General features: G+C 28.2%; 1 protein-coding gene across 1 annotated transcript; it reads right to left on the bottom strand.

The window, feature by feature from the left end:
* Positions 1–449: 449 nt before the first annotated feature.
* LOC111634176 (TGF-beta-activated kinase 1 and MAP3K7-binding protein 1-like) lies at positions 450–1,996 on the bottom strand (the record flags this gene model as incomplete). Its single annotated transcript, XM_023378881.1, has 5 exons — positions 450–704; positions 781–916; positions 993–1,224; positions 1,330–1,468; positions 1,757–1,996. Coding segments are annotated over 5 exons (1,002 nt in total), but the record flags the coding sequence as incomplete, so codon positions are not given.
* Between the last annotated feature and the right edge of the window lie 11,468 nt (positions 1,997–13,464).

Genomic DNA, 13,464 nt, shown 5'->3' with positions numbered 1-13,464 from the left:
ATACAGTGTATTGTTTATAAACAGCTACTGTCTATAATTAATAAAAGTTCAGTTCCAAGATGGAAAAAAGTGTGCTTACTGTTACAGGGTGGCTATTAATGGAATAAAATTCTGTAACTTTTTCACTATTATTATTTGAACAACAGTGAAAAATAACAATTTCAACGTATGGTAAGAATGACAACACAATAGAATGTTCAATTTTTCAGTTTACAATAAACTCCATCTTCCTTTAATGTGCTAGCTTTTTTTTTTTAACATTTTCTGCCCTATAATCGCACAATATTTTATTATAACCGCATTATGTATCTTATTACAAATTTCTATACTACATGTGAAAAAAAGATAAGATTGCTATTGTATATTCGAATATTAGTGGCTGAGTGGAAGCGTTGTGTCGTCGGCATCCAAAAAGCCAGATTCGTGCACGCGCTTTACAGAGCACCAACCTCACTCGGTTTAGCGGTGGAAGCCGATTTTTTCACCGACTGTAGATGTAGATGGTTAGTTTTATGGAAGACTAAATAGTGGAATTGGAAACACTTNTCATCTCGTTTTTGGCATACTGTTAATGATTCGGGACTATTTAAATACATGTCATGATGAATTCTTACAATTTTATCCACCACAGCTTGAGCAACTCCAGTAATTGTTGTATGCATGGAAAACTGTTCTATAACCATTTTGCATATATCAAGATTTGCCTAAAAATTATTTTAATGAAAATTTATTAACAAATTTTTATTTTTAAAGATATTAAACACATGAATATTTTATTACCTGTTTTGTACCTGTAGCTTCTTTTAAGGATTTATATAATCCACTAGACATTAGTAGTAAAAACCTACAACTATCATCTATTTGAATACCTCCACACATTTCCGGTTCAGCTATAACAGGCTCTTGGCTTGATTCTCTAAAAATATATAAGTATAATACTCAATTTTGATATTTCATTTTAAAAATCTTTCTTTTATTTTATAGTTAGGTACCGAAGTATTGAATCGAAATCTCTATATCCTCCTTTAACCATATAATTTCCAATACATCGTGTATTTTCTTGATTGCCTAATTTTCCTTGCTTGCGTATTTTCTCTACATCCATTCCGAGCTCTAATAACCGAAGTAATTCATCATCATTATCAATATCATGATCGACACTTAACTGCTGAACATGAATTAAGTTACTCTGATCTATTTTACATAGAACGGCTCTGCTATTTCCTTTTAAAAAAAATTATTTAATAAATATATAATATATTAAATTAATATATAATAGATAGATAATACTGAATATACAATACAATTATTTAAAAAAAAAATACTAACCAACATTTGCAACATAGAGCTTATTTTTGACAATTAGAGCAACAGCAGCAGTAGTTCCTCCTGAAATTTCGGAAGAAATTGTTCTAAGACAGTCAATAATTTCTGGTTGGTTCCTGTACGTTGCATACATTCCTGCTTCCTAAAAATTATATTATTTAACAGTCAAACAGACATTATTTTTCAAATTATCAAGTCAAATATTCATGACTCACACAGTCTACATCCTAAATTCTATATGTAGAAAAGTTTACAGAAACCAAAGCCATAATTGATAAATGAAAAAATTCTGATGATGCAAAAGTATTTGTACAATTTTAAAAGTAATTTTAGAATTTGAAAATATTTCTTTGTCTTATTTAATGCTATGTTCTTCTATAAATGTTTCTCTAATAATTATTGTAATAATCAAAAATGAATAAATAGATACCTGCAACTGAAATTCTAAATTAGCTTTTTCTGCCAAAAGATCATCAATTGATTCAAAAAATCCTTTCTCGACAGTTGAAAATGCTTTTCGTAATAATTCTTTTATACTTTTATCGTTCTCATTTCCTTTAAGTTGACCTAATAGGATTTCTGCTGGCATTCTTTGAGCTGCAAAATGTGCTGCTTTCTTTCCACAATGACCGTCAAACAAACCATAGAAATACACATCATCAGCTCTAGAAAGAAATACACATCATCAGCTCTAGAAAATAATAAAAAATATGTCATTTAAAAACAAAAAAATTTAAGGTTATTTCAGCAAATATAAAAATAAATTATTTTTATATCCACGAATTACTAAATTTCAGTCGACCCCCTATAACACTGTTGATAATTCCATTTTATATGAATTCCGTGTTGTACGAGTCACTTAGGTTTTACAAATACGTGTGCCGGGCTGTGAATGGCTCATGTATTTGTAAAATCTAAGTGACTCGTACAACATGGAATTCATATAAAACGGAATTATTGACTATTATAGGGGGGTCGACTGGTACTGATTTTTGTTTTGAGAGCTGAATTTTGAAGTTTTCTTGATTTATTATTTTTCTTGGTCGAGTAGAGTACGGTATTTTTTGCCTTTTTTTTANTTTTTATATAAGATATAAAGTTTGCCATTCAACACCATTTCATAAATATATTTCAACTCTGATTTTGATGTTATCAAAATTGAATTTTAAACCCAAATTTAAAGATTCTTAATCTAACAAAAAATGGGGCCCCCATTGGACTTCAATAAACCCTAGGCCACGAAAAACCTAGATCAGCCCTACCCAAGCGCAATTCAATTTTGAGGATCCCCTCTAAATATTTTCACTACCTCTACGACCTACAGCGTGCATTCTGCGTGTATGTTATTTTACTCTGTTAGGCACTATACCGGTGGTGCAGAAAAAGTGAGACATAGAGAAATAACATTGAAAATGAACCAATATAAAATTACGACTGCCTGGCTGTATTTAAAAGGTTACTGATGTTCAGATTGTATTAATTANATTATCAACAGTGTTTTAGGGGGGTCGACTTGTACTGATTTTTGTTTTGAGAACTGAATTTTGAGGTTTTCTTGATTTATTATTTTTCTTGGTCGAGTAGAGTACGGTATTTTTTGCCTTTTTTTTAAATAAAAAAGACAAAAAAGCTTTAGTGTAGAGATGATTTTTTAAATATATTATAAATGTCAAAACGAGTAAGAATTTAGGCTCACTCTATTTGTAAAACTTGACCAAGTAGAGTACGGTACAGCTGGGAGACAGAAACTTAAAAAGTTTTGCACTCATAACGTATGATTTGGCTGCTATATATTATTTGTAAATATTAATGATATAAAAGATAGTACCGTATCATGTCATAACACAAGGCGCCACACACACAATTTTAGCTCTGAGCCAGTTCATAATGTTTTTAAACTTTAAATATTTTCTTAGATAGCAATTTTTTTTATCATCATTCAACAAAATTACTTTTTTTTATGATTAAATTTTTCCCTAATATAATTAAAAATTATCCCACTTCCTAACGGTTCTCATAATTTACTGTTCTAGTGCCAGGAATGTTCAGCAAGAGCTCTTGCCATAGGCCTATTTTTTCTGATACATTGTCAAACATGTAGGCGGTATATTCTTTTTTAAACATAAATTACTAAATAAATGATATGCAATTTTGCTTATTTAATAATACAACACTGCTATTTTAGAATATATATATATATATATCTGTTAAAAATTAGTTTGGTGTTTTCTGTAATGTATAGAAAAAGGCGATGACGTATGTGTTTTAAATACTCTAATTTATTTATGTGTATTTTATTCCAGAAAGAAAAAAACTGTGTTTTTAATAATACATTGTTGGTTCGATCCGCATTCTCCGGAAATTCGACGCTATTGTAAAGTAGAACTCATTCTGCCACGTGTAAGAACGATTCGTGTCACACATCAGTCACTACTTGTATAAATACTGTAAGCATACATAGCTACAGTTGATTTTGTTTCTGCTTTTCCTTGTCAAGACATGCAAAAATAAAAAATTATTTTTATTCAGTGGCAAATTCCAAGTTAAGATACGACGGAAAAATATTACAAATTCAGCCAATTGATTTTGAATTTTGAGGTTAGATGCTAATTTAACTTATCAACGTGTGCTGTTTATCTTGAATTTACGAGACGTATTAATTTGCTGGATTTTAAATAGGCCATATCTATTATAACAATAGGAAAAAATTATTTAATACTTTTTAATAATATTTGTAGAAATACGAGCAATTATTTTATATTAAAAATATAATCTGTCTACTTCAGATTGGTAGTGGCTTGCCCCTTGCACATCATACTTTCTCTTTAGCAATCGAGTCGTGTGACGGTCTTTTCGGAGGAAATTTTTGAATATCGTGATATAAGGTTTAAATTAAAAGTTTGTATATAGTTAATCGGAGCCTCCTGCTCTTACTGTTTCCACGTTTGTTGCCGGCTTTTATCTATTTAACTCCGTTCTTGAGATTTAGCAAGGAAGGACATACAATTTTTTCAAATTGCAGAACAATAAATAAAAGTTTACTTGTATTTTCAAAAACTACATGCCCGTTATTTGTTGATTCATCAACCGCCGTTTAAAAACATTAAATAAAAAATTTCCAAAAATTAGTAACTGAAAAATTTGAATTTATATATTTTACACACGTTCATATGTTTGAGCTGCATTTTCGAATGGTATCGGACTTTGAAACGTATTGTTAATAATCTATAACAGGGATAGGCAACTTTTGAAACATGTGCCAAACGTGGCACTCAACATACGATTCACCTTTAAAATAAATTAATATCTAACATCTTCGTTGAGTTGTATATTTTAATTTATTAATAGAATGGACTAATACTAAACAAAAATAGAATATAAAACAGCCACTATAAACTGTTTTATTAAATAATAAGTAATAAAAGAATGGAAGAAATATCATATTTCTAAGACACTTATATCTGCAATACCCAGATTGCTAATTTAATGGAAAATCCTCTAAATATAGCTTTTACGTAACATCTTCAATAATAAATAATAATAAATGTCCCAAAAATTTCGGTGAGAAAATTTTGATTAATAGATTTGGCGATGTTAGCTTTGCACACTTAAAAATTTCTATCCCTGATCTATGACTTTTTAGTAGGGCGATTTTATTAGTATATGCATAACAGTGGTTAAAATTTATTTCAAAACTAGTTATCAACAAAGTTTAGAGGCGATTAATACCTACTATTACAAAAAAAATCTAGCAACGAGTTGCATAACTTTTCCGGCATTTATGAAATTTTATTTTAAAAATAACATTTGTATTATTAATNCCACAGTTTGTCTGGACGTAGAAAAATACGAAATTTTAGCAATATTTCTGTGTTCTAAACACACAAATATTTATACAAAATTGCAATTAACCTAACTGTTATCGTATACGGTAGCACAATCGATGCAAGGCCTGCTGGTCGCACTTAATTTCCAATCGATCATCATTTCAGGAAGCTTAAAAAAACAATTATACTAATTAAATTACTTACTTATTTAATTTTTTAAATGGTAAACACACTAATTTTATGCTTAATTATACCATATCTGCAAAGGATTTTCTCCTCCTTTCTCTTTTTTTCGAGCTATCTTTTAACAGTTTTGCATAATAAGTTTGTTTAGTCGCTAAGTCAGATCTTCTTGGAAATGGATGGAAATCTTCGAAGGCCACCTGATAAATAAATAAATAAATAATAAATAATGCAAAAACCAATAATTTAACTGCATTAAAAAAAGAAAACGTTTATAAAATTTCTTTTTTTATTTTATTTCTAGGATTTAATTGCATTTATATATTTTCAATTATAAATCAGCACAGACTTCATATAAATCGCATAATCATTTGAAAATAATTAACAAATTAAATGTATTGACAAAAATTCAAAAAACGATTCGAGCTTTACAATGCTTCTAGAATATCAGAAGGAACAGTTACCGGTTCAGGAGAAGTATATAACTCTGTAGTTGATGTTTGTTCAGAAAATTCTTCAACAGTAGGACCATCAGTCGGTTTTTCAGATGATTTTTCAGTATCTGAAATGTCTTCATCCGGCTTATCGATTTCTAAATCTTCTTCGGCTGATTCTGCTTTGATTTTAGCCATGACTAGCAAAAGCATAAGAAAGATCATTCCAAGCTTCATTTCGATGGATTTCTTCATTAAACTGTTTCCAATCTCGTTATTAATATATGTTACTCAGTTAAAATCTCACCAATCGTATTACGTCGATTTTCTATTGTTTATTTTCTCAAAAATTAACAAAAAGCATTTTTATCAATTCATCTTTGTTTAATCAACTGAAAGTACTCTATTTTTCAGTACCTGGAAAAAAGTATTTTCCTATGGCACTCTTTCATTTTGACATTGGCATTGAAACTTATCAATAAGATCAGACAATGAAAAACTTATGTCAGTAAGAAAAAAAAATTGTAAAAATTAATGACTAATGTTAAAATTTTATTTAAATCCTATCTGCATATTTTAAAAATTTAATGTAGCCTAAATGTTCAAGATCTTGTGTATGCATTTTTAACATATTATTTTATAAATATGGTATCACAAAAAAGGAATATTGAGTTTTCTTTTCCATTTGTGACTGAAATTTGGGAAGACTACTTTGAAACTACGAATCCNAGGAATATGATTACAGATGGATGGCTGGTCCTAATTTAACTGGGGTGTGTGTAAGATCTACTGTCTTTCAGACTCAAGCATTATCACCTGCTTTTGTGTTAAAAGGTATAATTATGTTATATTCACAATTTCTTAAATCTATTTTAAAATAAAATATTTCCCTCTAAATATCATAGAATGTATACACTGGTACATTGACGTGTTCCGTGTATTTAGACACTCGTATTGCAGTAGTCGTATTTTAAAATAAAATATTTTCCTCTAAATATCATAGAATGTATACACTGGTACATTGACGTGTTCCGTGTATTTAGACACTCGTATTGCAGTAGTCGTATTTGCAGTAGTTGTATTATAAGGTACTTCCGCAAAGTTTTACCTTAAATTTATTTTTCAAATGCCTACCTTCTACAGACATTAAATAAAATATCTGGAAAAATATAATGATATCAAAACATTTTAACAATATGAAAGCTATTAATAAATCTGTTGATCTCTACAGAGAGGTATAAATTTAAACATTGCGAATTTTCGTATGATTCTAGCTATTAAGATAGATCGAATAAAAATGCTAAAATACTAATAAATCATCTGTAACAACATTTAATATCATGAATTACTGCACGATCACGGAAAGAAAAAATATATATATACAATTTCAAGGACAAATTTAACAATGAATGAATAGAGTCTTGATTAGTGAATATATTTTTACAGGAGGAGCATGTTCGGTTTGAATAAATTTATTAAATATTAATACTAGCGAAAACTATTTAAACCAAAATAACACACGTATCGATTTTTTCTGTTTTGGTATGTTTCCGTTTTATTTATGTTTCTTTTTAGACAGTTTTTACTGTATAAAGCTGACTACACGTACCGGTATATACCTGAATGTGTGAATGACAGAACTATTAATTTTTTTATATCTACTCATTCAGACACGCTTATTTAGTATACTTGTCAGGTATACCAGTAGGTGTTTAGCCGGATTAATTCTTAATCTATTATTAAGTGAAGAAATTTTCAATGTGAGATATTAATGAAAAAAATCAATTAATTAAGAACTACAAAATTAATTCTGAGTTTCTGGTAGGTTGAATCTAATTCGAAAACCTCTCTAATTCATATTTTTTCCATCAAAAAATAAAAAGATGAAAACATGATAGGATTCTATTCGAAAGGCAATATTTATTTCCTTTTTTTGTTTTTGGCATTAATGACTGAATCGGGTTGATGTATAGGCTATATTATTCATAGCTGTATTAACATTCCATTGTTATTAAATATTCATTCGCTTATTAAAATATATAACATATATATCTTTTCCCGATGCTTTTTACAGTAGTTTATAAAAAAGTTCAACTGATGGAAAACAGATTTATATAAAGAATAAATATTAAATAATAGTAGAGTTATACAAAACATTTATTTCTGCGAATAAATTATTTGAAAAGTAAACTATATTGAAAATATATTGTAAAAATATTTTAAAATAAAATATTTTCCTCTAAATATCATAGAATGTATACACTGGTACATTGACGTGTTCCGTGTATTTAGACACTCGTATTGCAGTAGTCGTATTTGCAGTAGTTGTATTATAAGGTACTTCCGCAAAGTTTTACCTTAAATTTATTTTTCAAATGCCTACCTTCTACAGACATTAAATAAAATATCTGGAAAAATATAATGATATCAAAACATTTTAACAATATGAAAGCTATTAATAAATCTGTTGATCTCTACAGAGAGGTATAAATTTAAACATTGCGAATTTTCGTATGATTCTAGCTATTAAGATAGATCGAATAAAAATGCTAAAATACTAATAAATCATCTGTAACAACATTTAATATCATGAATTACTGCACGATCACGGAAAGAAAAAATATATATATACAATTTCAAGGACAAATTTAACAATGAATGAATAGAGTCTTGATTAGTGAATATATTTTTACAGGAGGAGCATGTTCGGTTTGCTAAATTAAACAAAACTTATAGAAGCTTTTTTTAACATTTATTCTAATAAGTTTTTATATTTTAAAATTAAATTCTTATATTTTAACAAGTTAGCAATGACAATAGCAATTTAGATTAATATTAATCATGATATACTATTATACTATATAAACATTTTTATTTTTGTGAAATGTTGAAATGTTATAAAACATTTAAGCATATTTTAAAATTATATAGAAAAATATATTAAGTACTGTACATTTTTTTAAAATTAAAATTTATTTATTTTAAAATATATGTTATTAAATTAACGGAGTTATAGCCCGATTATTTAAGCGATTGTTTGGTTGTTTCTTTATTGTTATGGTTATGATTATGTAATGTACTGTACAGTACATATCGGGCTTCGCGATGTTTGATATACTTAAAATTTATTCTTTTAAAATATTAATTTATCGACTTTATAACTTGTATACACAATTTGAAATCTGGTAATTTTATTTGGCAATGCAATTCGCAATTTATGAAAGTTGAATATTTAAATGTAGTTAATTTCATTATTAATTTTCATAATTATGGTATAAATTTTACAAATTCTAATCTTTAAAAGTTATGTAAGATGAAGACGAAAACTTAGAAACTTTAAAAAATGAAATTTATTTTATATTTCTTCATTATAAAAATAAAACTTTAAAGAAAAAGTCCTATTTAGATATTACAATTTTTATAGGGGTTTGGTTGATGCTGGAATAAGGCACTGGAACACATCACCCTGTAAGCAGGGTTATCCCCAGGGTGCATGTGGTGTCATCTGCTTCCACCCTGGATGTCCATGCTGACATTAACATCTACACAGATGGGTCCAAAGGCTCCCTTCATGTTGGCTCAAGTGTCTGCATTTATCTTCAAACTGATTTACTTTGCCCAAAATATGTTAAAAGGTACAGGTACCCCCCATACACCACCATCTATCAAGCTGAGGAAGATGCTGTCTACCGGGCTGTTCAGTGGGCCACCTCACTTCCTAACAAAACTCTTTCTTTCAACATCTTCAGTGACTCTCAGTCTGTCCTAAAGGCCCTCTTAAATCCCAACTGCAATAGCAACAAAATCACATATATCCAGCACCATATTGTAAATCATGTGAATAGGATAACTTTTATTTTTGTTCCTGGTCATACTGGCATTTTGGGAAATGAAAAAGCCGACCTTGAGGCNACAGTAGGCAGAAATACAGTAATTTAAAAATGATAACATTCATTTTGGAAGATCCTAAATATATATATATATATGTACTGTACACTTATTTTATCATAATTTTATTATTTACATACTAATATTACAACGTTAAATTTGCGAAATTTAAATATATATTTCGTAGATCTAAAATGCTATTAAGTCAAATGAAAAAGGTGAGAAACAGTTTTGAACAAAAAATAGCTACGTAATTCGAATTCATCGTACGGGCCTACTAGGAAATGTAGTTAAAATCACAAACAAGTAAGTTATAACACGACAATTCAACTGCAAAATTGTTTGCTGTTCTTTGACAGTAAAGTATATTCTAATACCTTATTTTTCAAAATGAAATAAAATTTTGTAAAAAAGACTTTTTGCAATAATCCTGCAATTAAGGTAATGTCGAGAAACCACGTAGATCAATATTTTGCAAATTTTTACTCTTCCTCCATCCTAGCGACTCTTTTTAGCCAGACATGTGACCTCCTACTCTTAAAATCACGTAGCTTAAGGAAGCCATAAACTTTATTTTATTTTTAAATGAACATTTTAGGTGAAGAATAGAGAAAACGTTTTTTTCAATTCGTTCTGAACAAATATAAACACATAATAAAAGACACTTAGATAAATTACAAATGTAACAGTTCTTAGTTCAATTGTTAAGTTTTATTTCTTTTTAAATGATTCTTTTTGTTTAACGTTGCAAATTTTTTAACTTTTAACATAATTTTAAGTACAGTGTTGTAATTATTCGCGTCAGGCCACATAAAACAAAATACTGTAACATAAAAAAATACATTTTCTATGATAATGATAATAATTAGTTATTATTAATGTTTATAGTAATAAGTTATATTAAATAATTATAATTGTGCAACTACACAGACTCGTGCTGTCGTTGAATCACCGGGCCTCTGTCAATATTGCTGATTTGCTGTTTTTGCTCCACGTTATTTGTGCTAATATTTTCCTTGACACTAATCCTCCACGTGTTTGACCTGGTGTCTATAACACACGTCCAACAGATGATAGGACACATTTCATTTCAGAACAATTATTTTAAGAAGCTATGCTATGGCCAGGGGTCTAGTCTTAACTACTACTTTCCATAATACCAAATTATAATATCTAATTGCAAAATGTATATTCGTAGTTATGCCATGCTTAAATATGAGCATATTACATTAGTTTCTCATGCTGTCTGATGTTCAAGTATGCTTGTTCTCATGTACATGATTGTAAAACAATGAAAGTGAAGAACGTAATCAATCGAATGCAACCATGAGTAGTTGTTATAAAATAAAAGTATTAGCGTTTTTGTTTTGAATGTTAATCTGTACATAAATGACTGCGCAAACATTGAATAATGAAAGAATGAAAAATGGCAATCTAGACTTATCTATAAATTATGTTTAGGAATTTTGTGGCTTAAAAGTATCAATAGAAAGTTATTGCGTTGTTTTATAAACAAAATAATTAAAAATAAATAAATAAATAAAAGTAATACAAACGCTTAAAACAGTACTTTACTTTTATTCGCTTTTAACGCCTTTCTGTACTTGAATTATGAGATTTTCAAAACAATAATTTATAATCAACATTCTCAAAAACAAAACAAAAAACTTTCTAAGTGTAAATAATTTACATTAGATGTAACTTTTCAATAGTTCGTAACATAACAGAATTCATAACATTATTTTATTTATAATAATTGTTATAAAATATTGCAAATTCAATAATGAGACTGAAANAGTAGAAATACATACATCACACTACAGAAGGCCACTATATTGAATACATGCCACATTGTTAGGAAATTCCTGAATACTGACACTGACACTGACACTGACACAGACACACTTATTTAATTTTAGTTTTGTTTTGGTTGCTATGCCTTGACTCTGGTCCGGCATAGTACACAGCCACCGGTTTAACCGAGTATAACCCACTGAACCCAACACAATAATAATAATAATTTTTTAAAAATAAATAATCATTAATTTTTCTGCAATAATAGTAAGCACTATCTCTGTCATCTCTACAATTAGTTCTCTATAATTAATTATTTTTTCTTTTCATATTGTTATAGTTAAAGAAAACGACGATGATTTTCATAGTAATTACTATGTACAGTACTGTACTGTACACAATTGTTGTGTAATATTAATTTAATAATAATAAGAATAACGTTTAAGAGTATCAAATGCTATTTTTATTAGCTAATTTACTTTTTTCCGCTATTTCGCCTTCTAATTTCTAAGTTATCTGTTAATCCAATTTTCACGAACCTGTATGGAGTACTATGGGAAAAGATGGCTTAAAGAATAATCTAACAATGATTTAATTCTATTATTATTGTTAATTAATTAGAAAATTTTCTCTAGTCAAATAAATAATTAATAAAACATAGTTATCTAAACATATTATAACATTAGACTGTTAAAGTAATATTTTGCAATTTTACCATATTCAAGCGTTTTTCATTTCTTGTTTTAAATTAATTAATACTGTGTAATGAAACCCAAATATTATAACGATATAATAGTAATAACAGTGAGATATGAGTTACTTTGACTAGAATTTTTAAAACGTTGCTTTCATAAAAGTAAGATGCATCTAGATTACAATCATTATTCTCATTAACATGTTTTTTTTATTTACTTATGATAGGCTATCTACTGTATTTTTAAAAATAGAAAATAGAATAAATACTGCATGTTTATTTTATATTCTGATGGGAGGTTTTGCCCGCTGGATTAGTTCGCTGGCTCCATGTCTTTTTCCTACTTTTACATAGATTTCGTGATGTCTCATCGATTTCCGGTGCCGCTGTTTCTATTTTCACGTCTCTTTTAAATTATTTTCCACTTTTTTTATCACAATTTTTATATTAACAACAGATGTCGACTATATAGAGTTCCTTTTTTGTCTAGTTTTGAATTATTGGTTTAGCAATATGAGTGAGTTGAGTATGTCACGTGATATGAACCCGTTCAGCGAATGATTACAATTATAAGTAAAAATTTTCCTTCTAATAGACTCCCTGAACTCGCTCATGTTGTCATACCAATAATTCAACACTTGCAAGATTTATGTTATTGAGTAGTCTTACCGCACTTCTTCCTGAAAATTACAATGTATAAAATGTTGAATTAAAAAAAATAAAATGTCATAATAACTAAATATCAATTTTCTTTCTTAAAATTAGAGAAATAATTCACTCAATAATCCTCTTTAATGCAGATTAGATAAACTTTAAAAAAGTAAAATTCGAACCTGCAACATGCAGCATAGTTTTGGGCATGCTGCACTTTTTATATTTTATCATTTTTTAACAACTTTATTACTTGAGCATCTGTGCAATAATATACAAAGTAGCACATATAAGTTTGCTCATCTATATAAGCCCGAGCTTCAAAACATTCTGTTGTTTTGTCGGTACAGTCAACTATTAACATATTATTCATGAAGAACGGTACTTAAAGAACCCGGAAAATTTTAAATTAATTTTTCTTGAGATTGCTTGAAAGTTGCATCGAGTGGCTTTACCGTGGATTACTGGGAGCACTATATTTATGTCAAAAATATTACTGTATTTATGTTGAAATAATTTATTAATTTATTCCATTAAGAGTTCATATACCATGTATAATATGAATTTAAAAGAAATCTTCCCTTATCGTTAAAAATTTTTACATTTAGCCTATATTCTAATATTTATTATAAGTATCAAATATATCATTCTATGTTAACTACTTTAT

Source organism: Centruroides sculpturatus, unplaced genomic scaffold (assembly GCF_000671375.1).
Source record: "Centruroides sculpturatus isolate CEXI.00-Female unplaced genomic scaffold, Cexi_2.0 scaffold741, whole genome shotgun sequence".
Taxonomy (NCBI): Eukaryota; Metazoa; Arthropoda; class Arachnida; order Scorpiones; family Buthidae; genus Centruroides; species Centruroides sculpturatus.
Note: the sequence above shows the minus strand (reverse complement) of the source record. Positions and strands in the feature narration are given on the sequence as shown.